Raw genomic sequence first — 18,463 nt, 5'->3', positions numbered from 1 at the left:
TTGTAAAGACTCAACCTTATTTTGGCATCCAATTTTATCCTCCATGAAAACAATATTTGTACATAGAGTCAATTCATAGAACTATTTGTTTGTCTATAAGTGTTGTTGCATGACATCCCGTGGTTGTTCTAGCTTCAGAAATCCTTGTGGGAAGCAAGCTATTCATACATTTTTTCTAAATGTTTATTTTGATACGAGTTTTCTAGAACCTTCGTACAAGGTAACACAAGAGATAGTATGATTTTCTTGTCCCATCACAAAAATTCTCACTTATAACCCTAGCCACCCAAACATGCTACATATTAATATACCAAGTTGCTAAAAAATATCATACATTCATGTTTACAATCCCACCCAATGCCAAAAATACCCTAGATTCACATTTCAAGCCTAGCCGACACCCAAAATCCGCATTTACAAACCCAATAACCTTTGAGATCACCTGAATACATTTACAACTATAGGTCGTAGCCATTGCGAAGATACTCAAACTTCACACTTAGAACCCTACCCGCCACCTATTTCCCCGTCTATACCTTTTGTAGGCAGATATAGTATATATGGGAAATTCATGCAAAAGCAACCATCCGTAAAACCCTAGCCACAACCTTTTGTTCTCAAGAATTTTTTGTAGGAAATGATCACATTAGAACTCACCCAAACTACTCAAATCACCCCAAGGCCACACTTGTAAACCGACAAGGAGTGGGTAGAGGGTTCAGTAGACCAGTCCTTCTGTGCTTATGGTGTATTTTCCAAGAGTCAATAACCATCTAACACTTTCGCTCCATGCAATGCAACACCGGTCCTTGAAATAAGCTTGTGCAGGACAAATGTGATATCTAAAAGTGTGCGATGAGCAAATTCGGGTGTCGATAACTAGTAGAGATTCAAGTCTAGGCAGAAATTCAAGAGCGTCAATTGCCTTGTCCTTTTAGCGACGACTTCAATCCCATTCTCGAAGAAGAGTGGCTATTGCCTATTGCGTCGCATAAAGCCTATGGGCGACATGTGATGTTGTTTTTCTAGTTATTGTAAGATGGTCATCTCTTGTCCTTCTCTAGTACTTTTTTGGTGATGATGGAGCATGTTGGCATACCCTCGCAAGCACAAAATGTCATAGTGAACATTTATTTTCATCTGTTATTTTCTTGTGTCTTGTCTATGTTGGTGGAAGTAGACATACCTCTTTGTATAGATCCACAATGTTTTATTAAATATACCAATACGAAAGTGCAACAACCTACACCGATGCTAAAGCTATGTCTAGAGCTTCGACTATTTGTAAAGAGTCACTCTTGTTGTCTTCTTCCATTTTTCTCCTCCATGCAAACAACTATGTATATGTGTCAATGAAAAATTTCAAATGATACCACTATTTGTCAAATCATTGTTACATGATCTCTCTTAGTTGTGGTAGCTTTAGAACTTTTCGTGTCAAAATATGACAACAATATCTTACGTCGCTTCAATTGCCAATGAAAGGACAATATGCGACAATATGGTCTATAAATGATTCTTCTAATATGAATGCTCCGAACTTTTATGAAAGATAACACAAAATTGAATCTCGTTAACTAAGTTACACTCCCCTCATGTGTCCAAAACACGTGTATCTAGAAAAGTTGAAGGCGTCGTAATTGTACTGGTTAGGTTTTATAAATGTATCTTCCATGTGAGTAATAAAACAAAAAACTATAATTCAGGCAAACAACCCTCCATAAACTCTACCCGTGACCTTGCTTTCTCATCCCGCCTTTTAAAATATGACATTTGCATTAACAACCCCGCCATCACACAAATTCCCTATATTCATATTTAAACCCTTAGCCACCACAAAAAGAATACCCTAGATTTACATCTACAACCCTAGCTTCACTAAAACACAATAGATTAATATGTTAAACCCTAGTTGCCATAGAAAAAGGTCCTACAGTCACATTCAAAACCCCGAGGCACCACCAAAGTACCCTAAATTCACATTTTAAACCCTAGCTATCACCAAAAGTACTCTGAATTCACATTCTGAACCCTATCTACCTCCAAAATATCGCGTTAATGTTCCCACCAAGCTTTGAGATCGCACAAGGTTTAATTTTTCTCATTTCTATCATTTATAGACATCTATAGAATACATAGACAATTCATGAAAAAGAATCCTATGTAAACCTACTAGCTACCTTTTATTCCCACCCAACCATTTGAAATATTTTTTTCCACATCACAACCCCCTAAAATTGCCCCGGGTCCATGTTTCTAACCCTGCCCGCTAGCAAAACTCTAATTTTATAGAAACTCTACCAACCACCTAATATTTTGTCTATATCTTTAGGAGACATTTATAGCATGCATGGAAAGTTCTACTCAATTTGCTAGCTTTTATTCTCGTCCATTCGTTCAGTACAAAAAATTTACACTACAACCCAAAATCTTCTTAGGGTTTTACATATATAGCCCTAGCCACCAACACAATACTCTAATTCTACACTTAAGCCCCACCCGCCACCTAACAATCTTGTCTCTATCTCTAGGAGGCATTTATAGCATACCTCGAATTTTTTTCTACAATTTACTACCTGTATTCTCGTCCGTCCATTCGAAATAGAAAATCTCACATCACAACCCCCAAGGACCGCCAAAATTACCCTGGATTCACGTTTACAGCCCTAGCCAGGGGCGGGGCCAGGAAATTTGGCCATTGGGTTCACTCCATAACTGGTTGTGAGAACTTACTATTAGTATGAGAAGTGTAAAGTATAATTTCAAATTATCTTACAACAAAATTATAGCACCCAAAAACAACATAATGAATAGAAATATGGTATCATGTATCACACATTGTGTTGCATTAAAAACTAAAGAGTGCAAGACATACCCGTTCAATAAAATTATAAAATCACTTGTTTACATATTATAAATAGAGTAGCATCAGATAACTTTGTAGCCCCACGTGTAGCTTCTCATCTTCCTTGAACACAGAAAAAACGACAAGTTAGTTGACAAGTTTAGAATAAGTACTAACAAGAGAAATAATATTGTAAAGGCACTCACGCACTCACGTTCTGGTAAATCGATTATGTGGGCTTTTGCCTTCTGGGCCCTTTCTTCCATCCACGTACGTGATATGTGTTGGGGTCAGCCGGAATATTTTATTGGATTCACATCCCTCAAATACGTATATATATCCACGTACAAGGAAAGATCCATTGGGTTCAGTTGAACCCAATAGCGATACGCTGGCTCCGCCGCTGGCCCTAGCCTCCAGCAAATCACTCCAATTTCACACTCAGCACCCCAGCCCACACAATATTGCGATATTCGCCATTTATAGCAGACATTTATAGCGTGCCTGGAAAAGATTTACCCGTGCGAGTATAAGTACCCCACGTCTGGCCCAGGCCGAACCCACGACCTAAAGCGGGCAAAACCGTCCGCACCACGACTCGCGGATGGAGAGAGAGCGTGAGAGTAGGGCAGGGTAGGGGAGGAGAGAGAGGAGGGAAAAAATTGAAGTAGTAGAAACCCCCGTTCGTCTCTATCGCCAAAACTTCCCCCCAAACTACCCACCCAAAGCTTTCGTGCTCCCGTCTCCCCCCCACGACCCCCCTCCCGAAACCCTAACCACCTTCCCCAGCTAGATCCTTCCACCGTCCCCCGATTGGTCCGGCGCCCGAGCCCTCCCCGCTGATGGCGTCGGGGGGCGCGCAGATTGAAGTCGAGCGGCGGCTGCGCGACGTCGCCGCGCGCTTCGTCTCGCTCCCGGAGTCCAACAAGGAGCTGCAAGCGTTGCTCGAGGTGAGCGCCCCGGCGAATTCGAATCACTGTTTTTTTTTTTTGTTCGCCTTCGCTGTTAGTATTACTGTTCTTGTATCCGTCGATATTTTATACCTTTTAGATAAGGTTGGAGATTTATCGCCTCCCGGCCCCTGCGTTGAATCACTTGTTTTTGCCTTTGCTAGTCACAAGGACCGAATTACCCGTGCGGTGCTATTATATTATTTATTTAGCGTTGGATTATATCTGTGCTCTGTAGTCTACCCTAACTGGTTAGTTACAGGCAGTGGTTGCTATTTTGATTGCTAGACTAGGTACTCACAATTGATGTTTCATTTGTGCAGGAAGCAGAGATCTGGTTGTCCAGGGTGGACCAGTCGCCACCCGACAGTACGCGCACTGCTATTCGGCCCATGATGGATGCTTTGGTCAGAGAGGATCTGCTAAACCACCCTCACCCGGGGGTTAAGGTTGGTATAGCATGTTGCCTAACAGAGGTTACCAGGGTCTCCGCACCAGATCCTCCGTACGAGGATGATGTGATGAGGGTAAGTCTTCTCGTGATGAACTCTTCTCATGATGAAACGTTGTACCTGGCGGCTTACCCTTTTATTTACTTGGCGGCTTCAGGGTGTGTTCACAGTGGTTGTGGACGCTTTCGGCAAGCTGGATGATACCAAAAGCCCATTATTTGCAAAGCGAGTTTCCATGCTGGAAACCATTGCCAAGGTCAGGTCTTGCGTCCTAATGTTGGACCTTGACTGTGACGACTTGATCCAGGAAACATTCACACACTTTTTCAGGATCATAAGGTGTGGAACATGTTTTTCTCTTCTTTTTAGTTTCATAGCTTCTGTATATGTTATTTTGTGTGGGGAATAGCTTCTTTATATGTTATTTTGTTTTCTTCTGTATATGTTATTTTGTGTGGGGAATGGCTTCTGTATATGTCGACTATGGTAGATGCCAAATGGACTAGTGAGAAGACATGGTGTAGTTGTTGTCTTTACTTACGGAAGTAACATGGGGAATGTCAAATGGATTAGGGAGGGGAAATAACATAGTTGTTGTCTTTACTTTGAAAGTTGTATCAATGATGTCAAATGGATCAGGGAGAGGATACAGCACAGTTGTGGTGACGTTGAGAGATCCCTTGAGATTACTGTCACTCATACGACATGATTATAGATGTAGAGTGTACACTGTACTACTTTTCTGAGCATGATATACAACAATACATATTTTTTGGCGTTGAATGTTGTAATGTTTTAATTTTGGATTTGGTTATGACGTTTCAGTGACCTGAAATCGCCAACTTATTGGTCGTGCTGGCCCGAACACTGAATACATCCGTATTTACTTCTTTACTATTCTCCTACGGCGACATTTTTACAGATATATATCCTTGTCAGTAACTTGTATTTTGGAGATTAGAAATTCCATCATATTCTACCTAATGATTAGCTTTAAAATCACTTGTTTGAAAAACTGAGGTCAAGTTGATCCCAGCCCACGTCACAAACAATGATAACTCCATCAAACCTTTGTTGTTTCCTTGTTCTCCATTTCTTGGTTTGGAACTCGTTACCGTTTTAACTCCCAAAACAAGTTTTCAAAATACCCATGCTTATTTCTATTGCTGCAAGTTGATAGTTGAAACGAGATGTCAGTGCTTTTCTTTATGGATTGACGATTTATTTTCACGCAGTCACAGCAGATTGCTACAAGAATTCACTATTTATGTGTGCGTGTGTATTTTCTTGTGCTTATTCCCTCCATATATGACATGGGCGCGTTCTGTGTAGTTTAGCTCTGTTATTACTGTTAATTACATTTTTATTTCTAATCACATTCATCTACTTTCTTAATTTATTTCAGCCCAACACTTCAAGAAAGTGTCGTCACCTCTATGGAAACTATAATGATGTTTGTAATCCAGGAGAGTGAGCCTGTCCATCCAGGTCTGGCATCTTGCCTCCTTCGGAATCTTAAAAAGGAAAAGAAGGTAAGCGCATCAATACATTGTTAGCATTACTAACAATATAATTCTTACCATCTTCACTAAGCCTTTTCAACTTGACATTCCAGGATTCTCTTCTAGCATCTTATCGGCTTGCAAAGAGGATAACACGTCTTTGTCCTGAAAAATTAAAGCCGGCGTTTGCTGAGTTACTTCAGGGCAGCCCCTTAAATGAGTACAGCAAAGTTGTTGCATCTTCAGTAGAAAGTTCTTCAGATGCTGGAAGAGACAACAACATTGATGCTGTTGAAAATGACACGGTCAGTTGAACTTGCTAACGTAGTAACAGTTGATGACACCTATTCAAAAGTCTATGAATACATTTTGGAAATTCATTTGAACTAGAGTGGGGCAAACAGAGGTCCAGGGGTGCACATTTTCTTCTAGATTCTTTTAAATCATTTTGATATTTGTAGCTGTCAGGTTTGTTGCTCACTGGTTGTAATATAATGTGTTTATGCTATCTGGGTACTTGTAGTGGTAGGAGAGGGACATAAACTGTTTCGACTTTTGACAGGCATCCAGTGTCAGTTTTGCTAAGACGTACTGCAGTTTAGTTAAAAATATCAGATTGTCCTGTGAAAAGGGGTTGTGGACACTTTCAAGTCTGCCTTTTGACTCCCAGTTATATCTGCCAGAATAGGTTTAATTTTGTGATTGCAAAGAACAGTTTGGTGATTGTACTAGATTCCACGGTGTTATTCAGATATGTTATTCACTGAGAGTATCTTAACATATGTTAAAGACGTTTTGATTTCTGCTAGTGTCAATAGCATGCATGATTTGGTTTGTGGTAGAGCTTATAACATGATGTAGAAGTGTTTGTTTTGCTCATTGTCTAAAATATGAGATTATTAGCCAGAGTTTGTTTTGATAGATATGCAGTATATTTTGGCCGTGGTGATTATTAAATTCTACTCCCTCCGTAAACTAATATAAGAGTGTTTAGATCACTAAAAGTGATCTAAACACTCTTATATTAGTTTACAGAGGGAGTATGTTCTAAGTTCTAACTATGTAGGTAGGTAGCTGACAAAAATGTACCTCAGATGGTTGTTTCTGATGAGTCACCTGAGTATCTGCTTTGGATATTGAGTATCTAGAGTTCTAGAAAGTAAGATATATCATAACTGTGCATGTTTTCTATTTTTCAGGAATCTTCAAAGTCAGAGAAAGACGGACAAGATGGAAGTCCTACATACAGTACTCCAAATGGATTAGCTTCTGTTCAGAAATCTGAACTGCCTACTGATGACAAGCAGACAGCAGTTTCTGATGACAAGGGGGCACCAGAACCAGTCACCACAGAGCCTGAAAAGCTATCTGGTGTCAACTCAAAGAAAAGCAATAAGGTTGGCACTTCCACTGAGTCGAAGGTGACTGAACATTCTAAGGTTGCTAGCGATAACCAGGACCTTGCATCTGGGGAGCTGTCACCAGGGACAAATGGTGGCAATAATAAGGCAACGGTAGAGGCTTGCAACAAAGCTAGTGATGATACATCAAAGCCTCTTGATAGTACACCTGCGGATGACACTTCAAAGCCTGCTGATAGTACACCTGCTGTAGATAAACCAAAGCGAGGCCGGCCTCCTGCAGTAAAGTCACAGGAGAAGAAGCCTGTTGGGAAGAGTCAAGGATCAGGTCTAGAATCTAAAGAAGTCCGCTCAGGCAGTACTTCTGGTGGGAGACCTGCAAGAAGACCCGCTAAAGATAACAAATTATCATCAAGAAAGTCCAGTGAAGAAGAATCTTCAAAGAAGCAACCAACGGCCAGTCCCGATCTGAGGAAAGAGGACACTCTCTCTGATGAAGACACTGATGAAGATCTCAGTTTGAAGGTAATTTTCTTGCTACCAGTAGACATATTTAGGTGTTTACTTTGCACACAAGTCATGCATGGGTATGCTGAAGGTTGGGTTTCTGCTTTGCCTATTTTTCATGTTTACATGATTTTACAATCCTAAGGTGGTTTGGAGAAGTGTTATAACTCATGACCAGTTTATAATATTTCTATAGCCATTGTCTGATGGTAACTATGTTTTTTTACTTTTCTATTTCTTTTGTCTAACATAATATATTTTCTGAATGGTAATGGCATTGTGTAACCATGTATGCTCTAGTTCTGTTCAAATTTGTAGATCTTCAGTTCCATCAGCAGTATTAATCTTTAATAGGCAGCTGATACTTTGAGCATGTTATAATGATCTAACTTGGTTATCTGCAATAACTATTTTATTGGAATCCAGGAAATGGCGTCTCCTAAATCATTGACCAAGACGGGAAAAAGCAAAGGCCAACCAGGGGACAGTGGAGTGTCAAAAAGAAAACTTGTGCAGGAAGCTGAAGAGGTATACACACTTCTATTAATTACTAGAATACTAGTGATGGTGTCTTATTATGATCTGATTCCCTTTTTCTGTTGTTAACGCCTTTTCCATGCTATTGGGCAGGTTCCTCAGTCAAAGAAGAGCAAAGTTTTTGATGGGAGCCTTGTTGGCTCAAGAATCAAAGTGTGGTGGCCTGATGACAAAAAGTGAGTGCTGCAACAATGTTACATGTTTCCTTGGTGTAGGATTGTTCCTCTGCCATTGTCAGTATGTAGTTTTTATTTCTGAGCAAGATTTGTAAGCCGACACTTCTGTTTCGAGCTATACAAATATTTATTTGTCCTTGCTTTAACTTTCTGTCTGCATAGTTATGTCATTTCCTCCATGAGTTAAGTTAGCCAGTTGTTTGGTTAGTTTTGAATCTGTTTCTTGCTCTGCAGGTTCTATAAGGGTGCTGTTAAGTCATTTGACGCTTCTGCAAAAAAGCACAAGGTGCACATTCAGTAGACGGGCACTATTTGCCATCTCCATGTTTCTTCCTTTGGGCTGTCCATGAGCTACTAACAAGATGTTTTCCCTTTCTTTTATGTTACTTTTGGCATTCAGGTTGTGTATGATGACGGTGATATTGAACATCTGCTACTTAAGAATGAAAGATGGGAGTTCATTGATGTGGTATGCCTCATGCAGCCTGACGCTGTGATGCTGCTATTATCCCCTTTTTTTGATCCTGTCTAATTTGTCTGCTATCCTGCAGGAGCAAGACGATAATCCTAATGCAGCATCTGATAGGTAAGCTTAATATTGTACTCTGCACCTTCTATATGCTTTACGTTTAGCTGACAATCGACATTTTAGCACTTAAAACTTTGTATATGTGGTCCATTCATATAGAACTGCAATCTCCGCCATCTCATTATCTTAGAACTGACGTGACTCACTGCGGTTAGTAAACTCAAAATAAGGTGCTGTAGCTGAATTTGGTTTTCCAAAGCACCAATATTGTCTAAATCATCAAGACTTAGGTGGATCCTTAGATGTGTGCTTGTCTGGACGGCTCTCATTGCTTGTTAATCTCCAATTTTATTTCTTTAGCATGACAATCTGAGTATGCTGTTTATCTATGATTTCCTGGTTTGTACTAACATTGAGTTTCTGCTCATTTGAAGCAGGTCTCGTGGTAGGAGAGGCAAGCAGGACAGCACTGTTGACAGCAATCCTTCCAGGAAAAGAGGGCGTCCGAAAATTGTGCGTGAGGATAGCCCTGTGTCTTCAGCCAAATCGAAGGTGAAGAGTGCAGAAAAGGATGCTGAAGGTGGGGGGAGGTGGCCTCGATCTGCTAGCAGGGGAAGCAGCAAGGATGAGGCTGGCGGCAAGACTCAAAAAGGCGCAAGTGCTGTGAAAGCTTCTGATGGATCCAAGAGCAACGGTCTTTCAGGCAAACGGAAGCCCAAGGAGAAAGTAGCAGAGTCATCTGATGAAGAGGAGGAAGAAGAAGAGCCGGTGTCTGCTAAGGCATCCACAGGGAAGAAGCGCAGAAGGAAGATGCTCAACTAGTTGCTCTACTGCTGAACCAGCTAGCTAATAGTTGTAGCTAGTCTCCTGATTAGTAGCTGTAATGTTTTAGGCTTTACTTTTGTTTGCGTGTGGTCGGCGTTGAAACCTCTTTGGAAGATTGGATGCCATGCTTGCTTTGGTTCAAGCCGTTTTATTATTGCATTGTGATGTTTATGTAGTAGTTGGGTTACCTTGCTATCTGAAAGTTAACTTTGTAGTACCAAATATGAATGAAGAAAGTCTCGAAGGGAGGAGCCCAACTTCATTGTATTGTCGAGTTCTTTTTACAGTCATTTCCTATCGACTTCATTATGCAAGTTGTCTCTTTTCTCCACGTGCGGTGAAATTTTGCTCCCTTCAGGTATCTTGCCCTGTTAGGACATGAACTATGGGGGCATCACCCAAGTGTGGTTTCAGCCTCCACCTAAGGGAAAAAATAATGAGGCCACCGTATGAATATCTCACACCCATCAGAAGCAGCAGTTCTTCTAATGGTCCACCTATCTCTCTCCATCACTACTTTTTACTTCATGGCTCGTTCTTCCTCTTGTTTTCAAGTTCTCTCTCCTTCGGTCCGTCCTTTCCTTCTGCCTTTTTCAGTGAGGAAGCAGACTCCTCTGCAAGAAGAGCCCGTTTGGCTCTGCAAGCGACGGTCTTTTTACTTTTCTGCTCCACGGCAGCAGCCCATCCGATGTGGATCCCGCCCTTACACGGCCCAAAGCAGCGCTTTGTCAGTATTTTCACTGACCACGTTTGTTGCCCGGATCGTTTGTAGCTCATTGTCTTATATGCTGTCATGTGGCCACCATAAAAGATACCCGTAGATTCACATTTAAAAACCCAGTTGCCACCAAAGCTATCCTACACATAAAATTCGCATTTACAACCTCGGCAACCTCTGAGATCGCCCCCAACTTTTCATTCGCCTAGCAAGCACAAATTCTCTCCCAAAAATATGGTGTGAACAGGTAAACTTCTCTGTATGTATCCATATATATAGTTGTCCTTAACGTTTTCCTTTAATCTTAATACATAAGCATACACTATGGTGTACGTTTATAAAATAAATCAAAGGCTAAAGGGAAATGGCGATACATACCGGTTTTAAAATCATCATCTCTTCCATGCAAACAACTTTATATGTGTGCCACCCCCCCCCCCCCCCCCCCCCCCAAAAAAAAGCTTATTTCTTCATATGATTGGTACTGTTATTTTGTTGTGTCAATGTATTGTTGCACGATATCTCTTGGTTGTGGTAGGCTTAGAAATTTGTGAAAAGCAAGCTACTCATACATATGATAGATAGAACTTTTGTCGCTTTGATTGTGGATGACATGACAACATGTGAAAGTATGATTTGTAAACAAGGGTATTAAAAACAGAGCGATAGCACATATGCTCCCTAGAGAACAATAAATGATTCTTTTCATATGAGTGATCTGGAACTTTTGTACAGGGCAACACGAAAGAGGATCGCATTAGTATTTGCCTGGAAGGTGATCTCAGGTACACTGGCTACAGACTAGGAGAAGAATCGGCGTCATACATATGCGGTGTGCAGGCGGGAAGATGAATCATCCTTTCATGCTTTGCTGGCTTGCCCAAACGCCGTGATTTTGTGGGACACAATGAAAGACCAGTGGCCACTGCCAAACATGAGATATTACATGTATGGGCGATGAATGGTTTCTTCACCTGCTTGTTGACCAACACGACCACGTTCAGCACACGATCATTTTGGTGTTGTGGCGGGTTCAATATCTCCGTAATGAATTGGCGCATGCTAAACCTATCCCATCGGCGGAGGTATCTTGTGATTATATATGCAGCTATCTTAATTCTTTGCTCCAAATAGCTCGGATGGGAGCGAAAGAGGTGATCAAAGGAAAGTCCCATATGTTGATGGACCCGCTGTCTAAGCAAGTTCACCCGTCACCGCCGCGGCTAACCGTGGCCCGCTTCGCCGTCGGGGTGGGTAGTGTGGTCCGTCGATGGTTCTTTTTGTGCTGAAGACGATGCACAGGGTCGGGCATGATTTTGCGGTATGACAAGGGCGACGTTATCTATGCTGCATACCGGTGTATTTTTCACTGTGACGAGGCTCTTGAAGCAGAACTGCATGCGATCATCGCTATCCAGCGTTTGAATCTCCTAGTCCAGCTTCAATCGGATTGTGTAGTGGTGTTGTCGGCACTGGCAAATGAGTCTCTCGACAAATGAGCATATGGTCACCTCTTGGTGGAGATTAAAGGTTTAATGGAGAATAGGGTGTTTATTCTGGTGAAAGATTCTCGTGATCAAAACAAAGTTGCACATTGTAGATCTCGGGATAGAACTGCCTGATGGCTTAACCAATCCCCACATTTTGTTTTCGAACTTGTTGCTAATGATTGTACCTCTGAGCTTGAAAAAACATCGTTTTCCCTCGCAAAAAGAAGGAAAGAGGACCACATTAACTAAGTTAAACTACCCAGACGTGTCCAAGACACATGTATACGAAATGTTGGAGATATCGCAATTGTGATGGCTAGGTGTTATAAATGTCTTGTTCATGTGTATTTAATCAACATTTATAATGGTCCAAGCCCACAACAATTATTACAAATATGTATTTGAAATAGTTGCATGCCATTCTTATGCCATTATATGCCCCCTCGTATCTTTGACATCTTAATATGAAAAATTAATTCAAAAAAAACCCTCCATATACATTAGATGTGACCTTACTTTCGCACCATATCATTTTAAATAAACAAAATTGCACTTGCAACCCTTGCTGCCACAAAAATACCATGGGTTCATATTTAAATCCTTATCTGCCACAAAAATACCCTAGATTTACACCTACAATCCTACCCCCACCTAAAATACACCACACTTACATTTAAAACCCTATATGCAGTCAAAATATTCTAGACTCGCATTTAGACCCTAGCCACCATAGTTTTGCACATACAAGCCAAAAACGTCTGATATCACCTTGGGTTAACATTTGCAGCCCTAGCCGCCACAAAAGATAACCCTACTTCATATTTAAAAGCCTACCCGCCACTTATTTTCTACACTCAATCTTTTGTAGAAACTTGGATTATAAAGGGAAAATTCAGGATACAAGAATACTCCTTAATCCGTACTCATAGCCTTTTATTCTCATCCATCCATTTGAAATAAAATCACATTACAAACCAAAAACCACTAAAGTTACCCTGAGCCCTAGCAAGCACAAATGTCACTGTAAATGTTCATATATTATTTCTTTGAGTGTTGTGTATGTTGGCGAACCACTAGTATAGGTCCAGTCCATGTATGTACAACTGTACGTGCTAGTATTAAAATCTTATGTAGACCTCCCGCTATTTGTAGATAGTCGACCTTCTTTTTCTTCTTCCCACTTTCTCCTCCATGCAAACAACTTCATATGTGTTCATATGGTCGATACCATTATTTTGCATGTGTTAAAGTATTGTTGTATGATTTCTCTTGTTTGTGTTGGCTTTAGAAAGCCTTGTGAAAAACAAGCAATTTATACACATGACAGATAGTAGCGTTGTCGCTTTGGTTGCCGATGATAGGACAATAGGTGAAAGAATAGCTTATAAATGTGGATATTAAAAACAGAGCCGAGCGGATATGTTCCCTAATGAACAACAAATGATAAATGGTTCTTTTTCATACGAGTGCTTTAGACTTTTGTACAATGCAACATGAAAGAGTATCACATTAACTAAGTTAAACTATTCAGACGTGTCGAACACACGCGTGTCTGAAAGATTGGACATATCGTAATTGTTGTGGCTAGGTGTTATAAATGCCCCCTTCATGTGTGTACTTAATAGACCTCTATGATGACCAAAGATGATAACAATTATTATGAGTATGCTTTTGGAAGAGTTGTGTGTCATTATTATTGCCATAATATGTCCCCATGTATCTTCGGCAACTTAATATGGAAAATTAACGCAAAATAGCCCTCCGTAAACACTAGATGTGACCTTATTTTCTGAACCCATTGGTTAAAATAAAAAAGTCACACTTCCAACACTAGATTCCACAAAAATGCCATGGGATCATATTCAAATCCCTCTCACCACAAATTTACATCTAAAATCCTAACCCCCGCCTAAAGTATACTATATTCACATTTAAAACCCTACTTGCCACCAAAAATACTCTAGACTCACATTTTAGACCCTAGCAGTCACAAAAAAGTTTGTATATACAGACACGAAAACATCAAAGATCACCTTGGGTCAACATGTGCAAGCCTAGCCTCCACCAAAGATAACCCGACTTCATGTTTATAACCCTAGCCGCCAGCTATTTTTGCATCTCAATCTTTTGTGGACACTTATAGTATACATGGAAAATTCATCCTAAAAGAACCCCGCATGGACCATACCCATCGCCTTTTATTATCATCCATTATTTCTAAAAATATCACATTACAACAAAAGAGCCACTAAAACTAACCCGAGCCCTAGCAAGCAAAAATATCATCTTGAACATTCATGTCCCATGATTATTTTCTTGGGTCCTGTGTATGTTGGTGGAGGCAGGACAATCTCTTTGTATAAGTTCATATATGTACTTGTACTTTATATTCTCCTTACATCTTAAGACATAAATGTACTGTATGGTGTATGTTTAATTATAGTATAAACTAATACTAAAGGGGAACAAGGATACACACCGGGTCTTAAAATCCTCCCAAGAGCTCCGACTATTTGTAGAGAGTCAACCATATTTTCTCTTCTGTCCCCCCCCCCCCATGCAAACAACTTCATATGTGTTCATATGATTCATACCCTTATTTGTATGTTTCAAAATATTGTTGCATGATCACTCTTGGTTGTGTTGGCTTTAGAAATCCCTATGAAAAGCAAGCTATTAGTACATATACTATATATCTAAGAGAGTGATCACCACTAATTCTAATTATCTCAACATGCATGCTTCCACGTCATCAAAATTGTTGTAGCCATCAGATTTACTAGCTTGATCTGGTAGCACCCCGTCCAATCTACGCATGAGAACCCTCTACCATGCAATATGCATTAGCGCATTCTATGTGGGTTTCAAATCACATTGACACGCACAACTTTTATGTTAAGATTTTTTGCTTATGTAGATATTTCACCATTAGTTTAAATCGTAAGGACTAAATTAATATACTCAATATTTAGGAACTATATATCCATTCCTCACCAACACGATGTATTATCTAACGATAGATAGTAGCTTCATCTCTTTGATTGCCTATGGTAGGACAATAGCTGAAAGTAGGGTTATAAATGTAGATATTAAAAACAAAGCTAGGGCACATATGCTCCCTAGTGAATAGTAAATGATAAATTATTATTTTCATATGATTTATCTAGAACATTTCTTCAAGGCAACACGCTAATGGATCACATTAACTAAGTTAAACTATCCATACACGTCCAACACAGGTTTATCCAAAAGGTTAGAGATGTGGTCATTGTGGCGGCTAGGTTCTATTATTGTCGCATTCGTGTGTCTATTTAATCACCTTATATAATGTCAAAGTACAACAATTATTATTAGAACATGCTTTCAGAAGAGCCACATGCAGTTCTTATTCCCATAGTATTCTTCAGCGCATCTTTGGCAACAAATGAAAAATTAATGCAAAAGAACCCTCCGTAAACACCAGACCTGACCTTATTTTCTCATCCTAAAAAATTACTCTTGCAACCCTAGCCGCCCAAAAGGATGCCTTGGGTTTATATTTAAAATCCATAGCCGCCACAAAAATACTATAGATTTACACCTACAATCCTAGCCCCACCAAAATACAATATATTCACATTTAAAATCTTAGTTGTCGCAAAAAGTACTCTAGATTCACATTTAGAACCCAACCACCACCAAAAGTTTTCACATACCACCACAACCTGTAAGGTCACCTTGAGTTAACACTTACAACCCTAGCCACTACCAAAGATAACCTAACTTCATATTTAAAACCACTAAACTGACCCTGGGACCACATTTGTTAGGAGTGCGTGGTTTAGCTGGCCCATCTTTACTCAATGGTGGATTGTGAAGGAGCCAATGGTCATTCGAACTTTAGCCACACATAGTCGCAACACCGGTCCTACGAATAAGCTTGAGAGGGGAGGTTGTGGTATCTACAAGTGTGCGGCAAGCAGACATGGGTGTCTTTCTTGGCTATGGATGGCAATGGTTTCAAATATGGGGTAGAGAATCATGAGGCATGTCCATTGCTAGGTTGTTTCAGTGATGAATTTGATCATGCCCTTAGAGAATGGTGGCCATTGTAGCTCGTAAAGCCAATGGGCAATGAGACAATGATGGTCACTTAGTTGTTGGGAATATGATTATTTGTGCCATCCTTCTGTAGCGGCTATTTGGTGAGGATGGAGCATGGCAGCATGCAACAACCTGGCAATCATACGTGTCATTGTAAACATTTATGTTCACTTGTTACTTTATTGGGTGTTGTGTATCTTGGTAGAGGTAAGCTCCATATACGGACTTGTCCTTTTACATTTTTCTTACATCTTAATACGAATGTGTAATCCATGGTGTATGTTGAAATAGAATAATACTAATGGTCAACAAAAGCACATATTGGCAGTAAAATTGTTTCTAGATCTTTGACTATTCATAAAGAGTCGACCTTATTATGTCTTCCTCCATCTTTCTTGTCAATGTAAATAAGGTTGTATGTATTTGTATGAAAAAATCAACTAGTACTGATATTTTTGTATAAAAGTGTTGTTGCATGATCTCTCTTGGTTATGATGGCTATAGAAATCCTTGTGATAAGAAAATTTGTACTTACGATAGATAACATCCCGCGCCGCTTTGATTGTGGAGGATAGGAAAATAAGAGAGAATATGGTTTTGAAATATATTTTTCATATAGTGCTCAAGAACTTATGTACAAGGCAACCTAAAACAGGATCACATAAACTAAGTTAGGTTATTCAGCCATGTGAAACACACATGTTTCCAAAGGTTGGTGATGTCATAATTGCAATGGCTAGGTTTTACAAATGTCTTCATGCATTTGTGCAATAGACATCTATAATGACCAGATATGGCAAGAATCATTATGATATATGCTTTCGAAAGATCACCGTTTATAATTATTGTAATAGTCTCTCTCCCACGCATCTCTAACAAATATATATAGGAAATTTGTGCAGAAGAACCCTCATAAATTCTAGACATGATCTTATGTTCTCATCTTATCATTAAAAACACGAACATACAACCGTAGCCAAAAACATTTGACTCATAATACTTAGCGCCACAATAACCCAGCTTTACATCTACAACTCTAGCCCCACAAATATAATGTATACCCACATTTACAACCATTGCCGTAAAATGTAACCAATATTTGCACATTAAACACGAGCCGCCACCAAAGTATGCATTACAACGCAACAAGCTATGAGGTCACGCTCCATCAAAAACCCTATGAGATCACCCCTACATGTTTAAAACCGTAAGTGCACCTATTTGTTGTCTCTATCTTTTCTATACATCAACACGTGTAGTATTTATGAAAAAACATGAACTAAATCTACATTAACCCTAATTGAGACCTTTTAGTTTCATCCATTCATTTTAAGTAAAACAATCACATTTCGACCCAAAACCCACTTAAATTACCAACTACCCCAGGTTCACAATTATAACCGTTAAGGAGTTTTTGGAGGATTCAGTTGACCACTCCTTCACTAGATATGGTGGATTGCCTAGGAGTCTGAGTGATCCCACATTTTCGCTTTGCGTGGTGGCATCATTTAACCTTCTAATAAGTTCAAAAGGGGTAGTTATGATAGATACTAGCTTGTGTCACTTTGATTGTCGAGGATACGACAATATGATTTATAAATGGTTCTTTTCATACGGATGCTCTAGAACTTTCATTGTCGAGGACATGACAATAGGTGACAATATGTTTTAGAAGACGGCCACATTAACTAAGTTAGGTTATGCAGTGTGCAACACACGTGTATCTGAAATGTTAGATATGTCATAATTGTGGTGGCTAGGTTTTACGAATGTTTCTTTCATGTGTGTACTCAATAGACATCTGTAGTGACCAGAGACAACAAAAATCGTTATGATATATGCTTTCGTAAGAGCATCGTGCCATCATAATTTTTTGAAACACCCCGTGCATCTATGTCAAGTACGTACAAATATGCAAAGAAACATAAACACTACCTATGACCTTTTTCCTGTTTTCAATCATATAAACAAACCAAATTTATAATCCTAGGCAAGAATATGCCAATTCACATTTATACCCTTAACGCCACAATAAATATCTTAGATTTACATCTACAACCCTAGCCCCATGAAAAACATCTTAGACTCACATTCACACCCCATGCTGCAAAAATACCAAAGATTTGCATATTAAACCCTAGACACCACTAAAGTTTGCATTTAAAACCCTAATAAGACGAGGTTTAACTTTAGAAGCGTAACTTCCACCAAAGATACAACTTCACATTTAGAAACCTACTCGTCGCCTATTTTTCTCGTCCCTATATTATGTAGACATTTGTAGTATATATTAACATACATGAAAAAGATCCATAAATCCTAGCCGTTGCCTTTTATTTTCATCCATTCATTTAAAATAATGATAATCACGTTAGGACCCAAGAACCACTTAAATTACCAACTACCCTGGATCCACATTTAAATGCAATAGGGAGTTCCTGGCGGGTTCAATCTACCACCCCTTCAATGGATATGAGACATTTACAAC

The 18,463-nt window shown here is 39.6% G+C and overlaps 1 protein-coding gene across 2 annotated transcripts; it reads left to right on the top strand.

Annotated features, from left to right (window-relative positions):
• Positions 1 to 3,423: 3,423 nt before the first annotated feature.
• On the top strand, positions 3,424 to 9,951 carry LOC123053807 (nucleolar protein dao-5). Of its 2 annotated transcripts, none has more exons than XM_044477363.1 (12): positions 3,424 to 3,795; positions 4,119 to 4,322; positions 4,405 to 4,586; positions 5,653 to 5,779; positions 5,863 to 6,054; positions 6,949 to 7,635; positions 8,044 to 8,145; positions 8,248 to 8,330; positions 8,565 to 8,616; positions 8,731 to 8,799; positions 8,882 to 8,916; positions 9,297 to 9,951. In XM_044477363.1, exons 1-12 carry the CDS (start codon positions 3,688 to 3,690, stop codon positions 9,679 to 9,681), a joined length of 2,226 nt encoding a protein of 741 aa, XP_044333298.1. In that variant the 5' UTR covers positions 3,424 to 3,687; the 3' UTR covers positions 9,682 to 9,951. The 2 variants fall into 2 exon arrangements, with proteins under 2 accessions (XP_044333298.1, XP_044333297.1); XM_044477362.1 differs by having other exon boundaries at positions 9,294 to 9,951.
• Positions 9,952 to 18,463: the final 8,512 nt, after the last annotated feature.

The sequence above is a fragment of the Triticum aestivum genome, chromosome 2D, assembly GCF_018294505.1.
Source record: "Triticum aestivum cultivar Chinese Spring chromosome 2D, IWGSC CS RefSeq v2.1, whole genome shotgun sequence".
In the NCBI taxonomy this organism is placed as follows: Eukaryota; Viridiplantae; Streptophyta; class Magnoliopsida; order Poales; family Poaceae; genus Triticum; species Triticum aestivum.
Note: the sequence above shows the minus strand (reverse complement) of the source record. Positions and strands in the feature narration are given on the sequence as shown.

Excerpts from the sequence above, each read along its gene's own strand:
- LOC123053807 (XM_044477362.1), top strand. The coding sequence starts at position 3,688 with ATGGCGTCGGGGGGCGCGCAGATTGAAGTCGAGCGGCGGCTGCGCGAC. Across the intron at positions 4,323-4,404 it reads ACGAGGATGATGTGATGAGG|GGTGTGTTCACAGTGGTTGT; the intron begins GTAAGTCTTCTC and ends TGGCGGCTTCAG. Across the intron at positions 8,617-8,730 it reads CTTCTGCAAAAAAGCACAAG|GTTGTGTATGATGACGGTGA; the intron begins GTGCACATTCAG and ends TTTGGCATTCAG.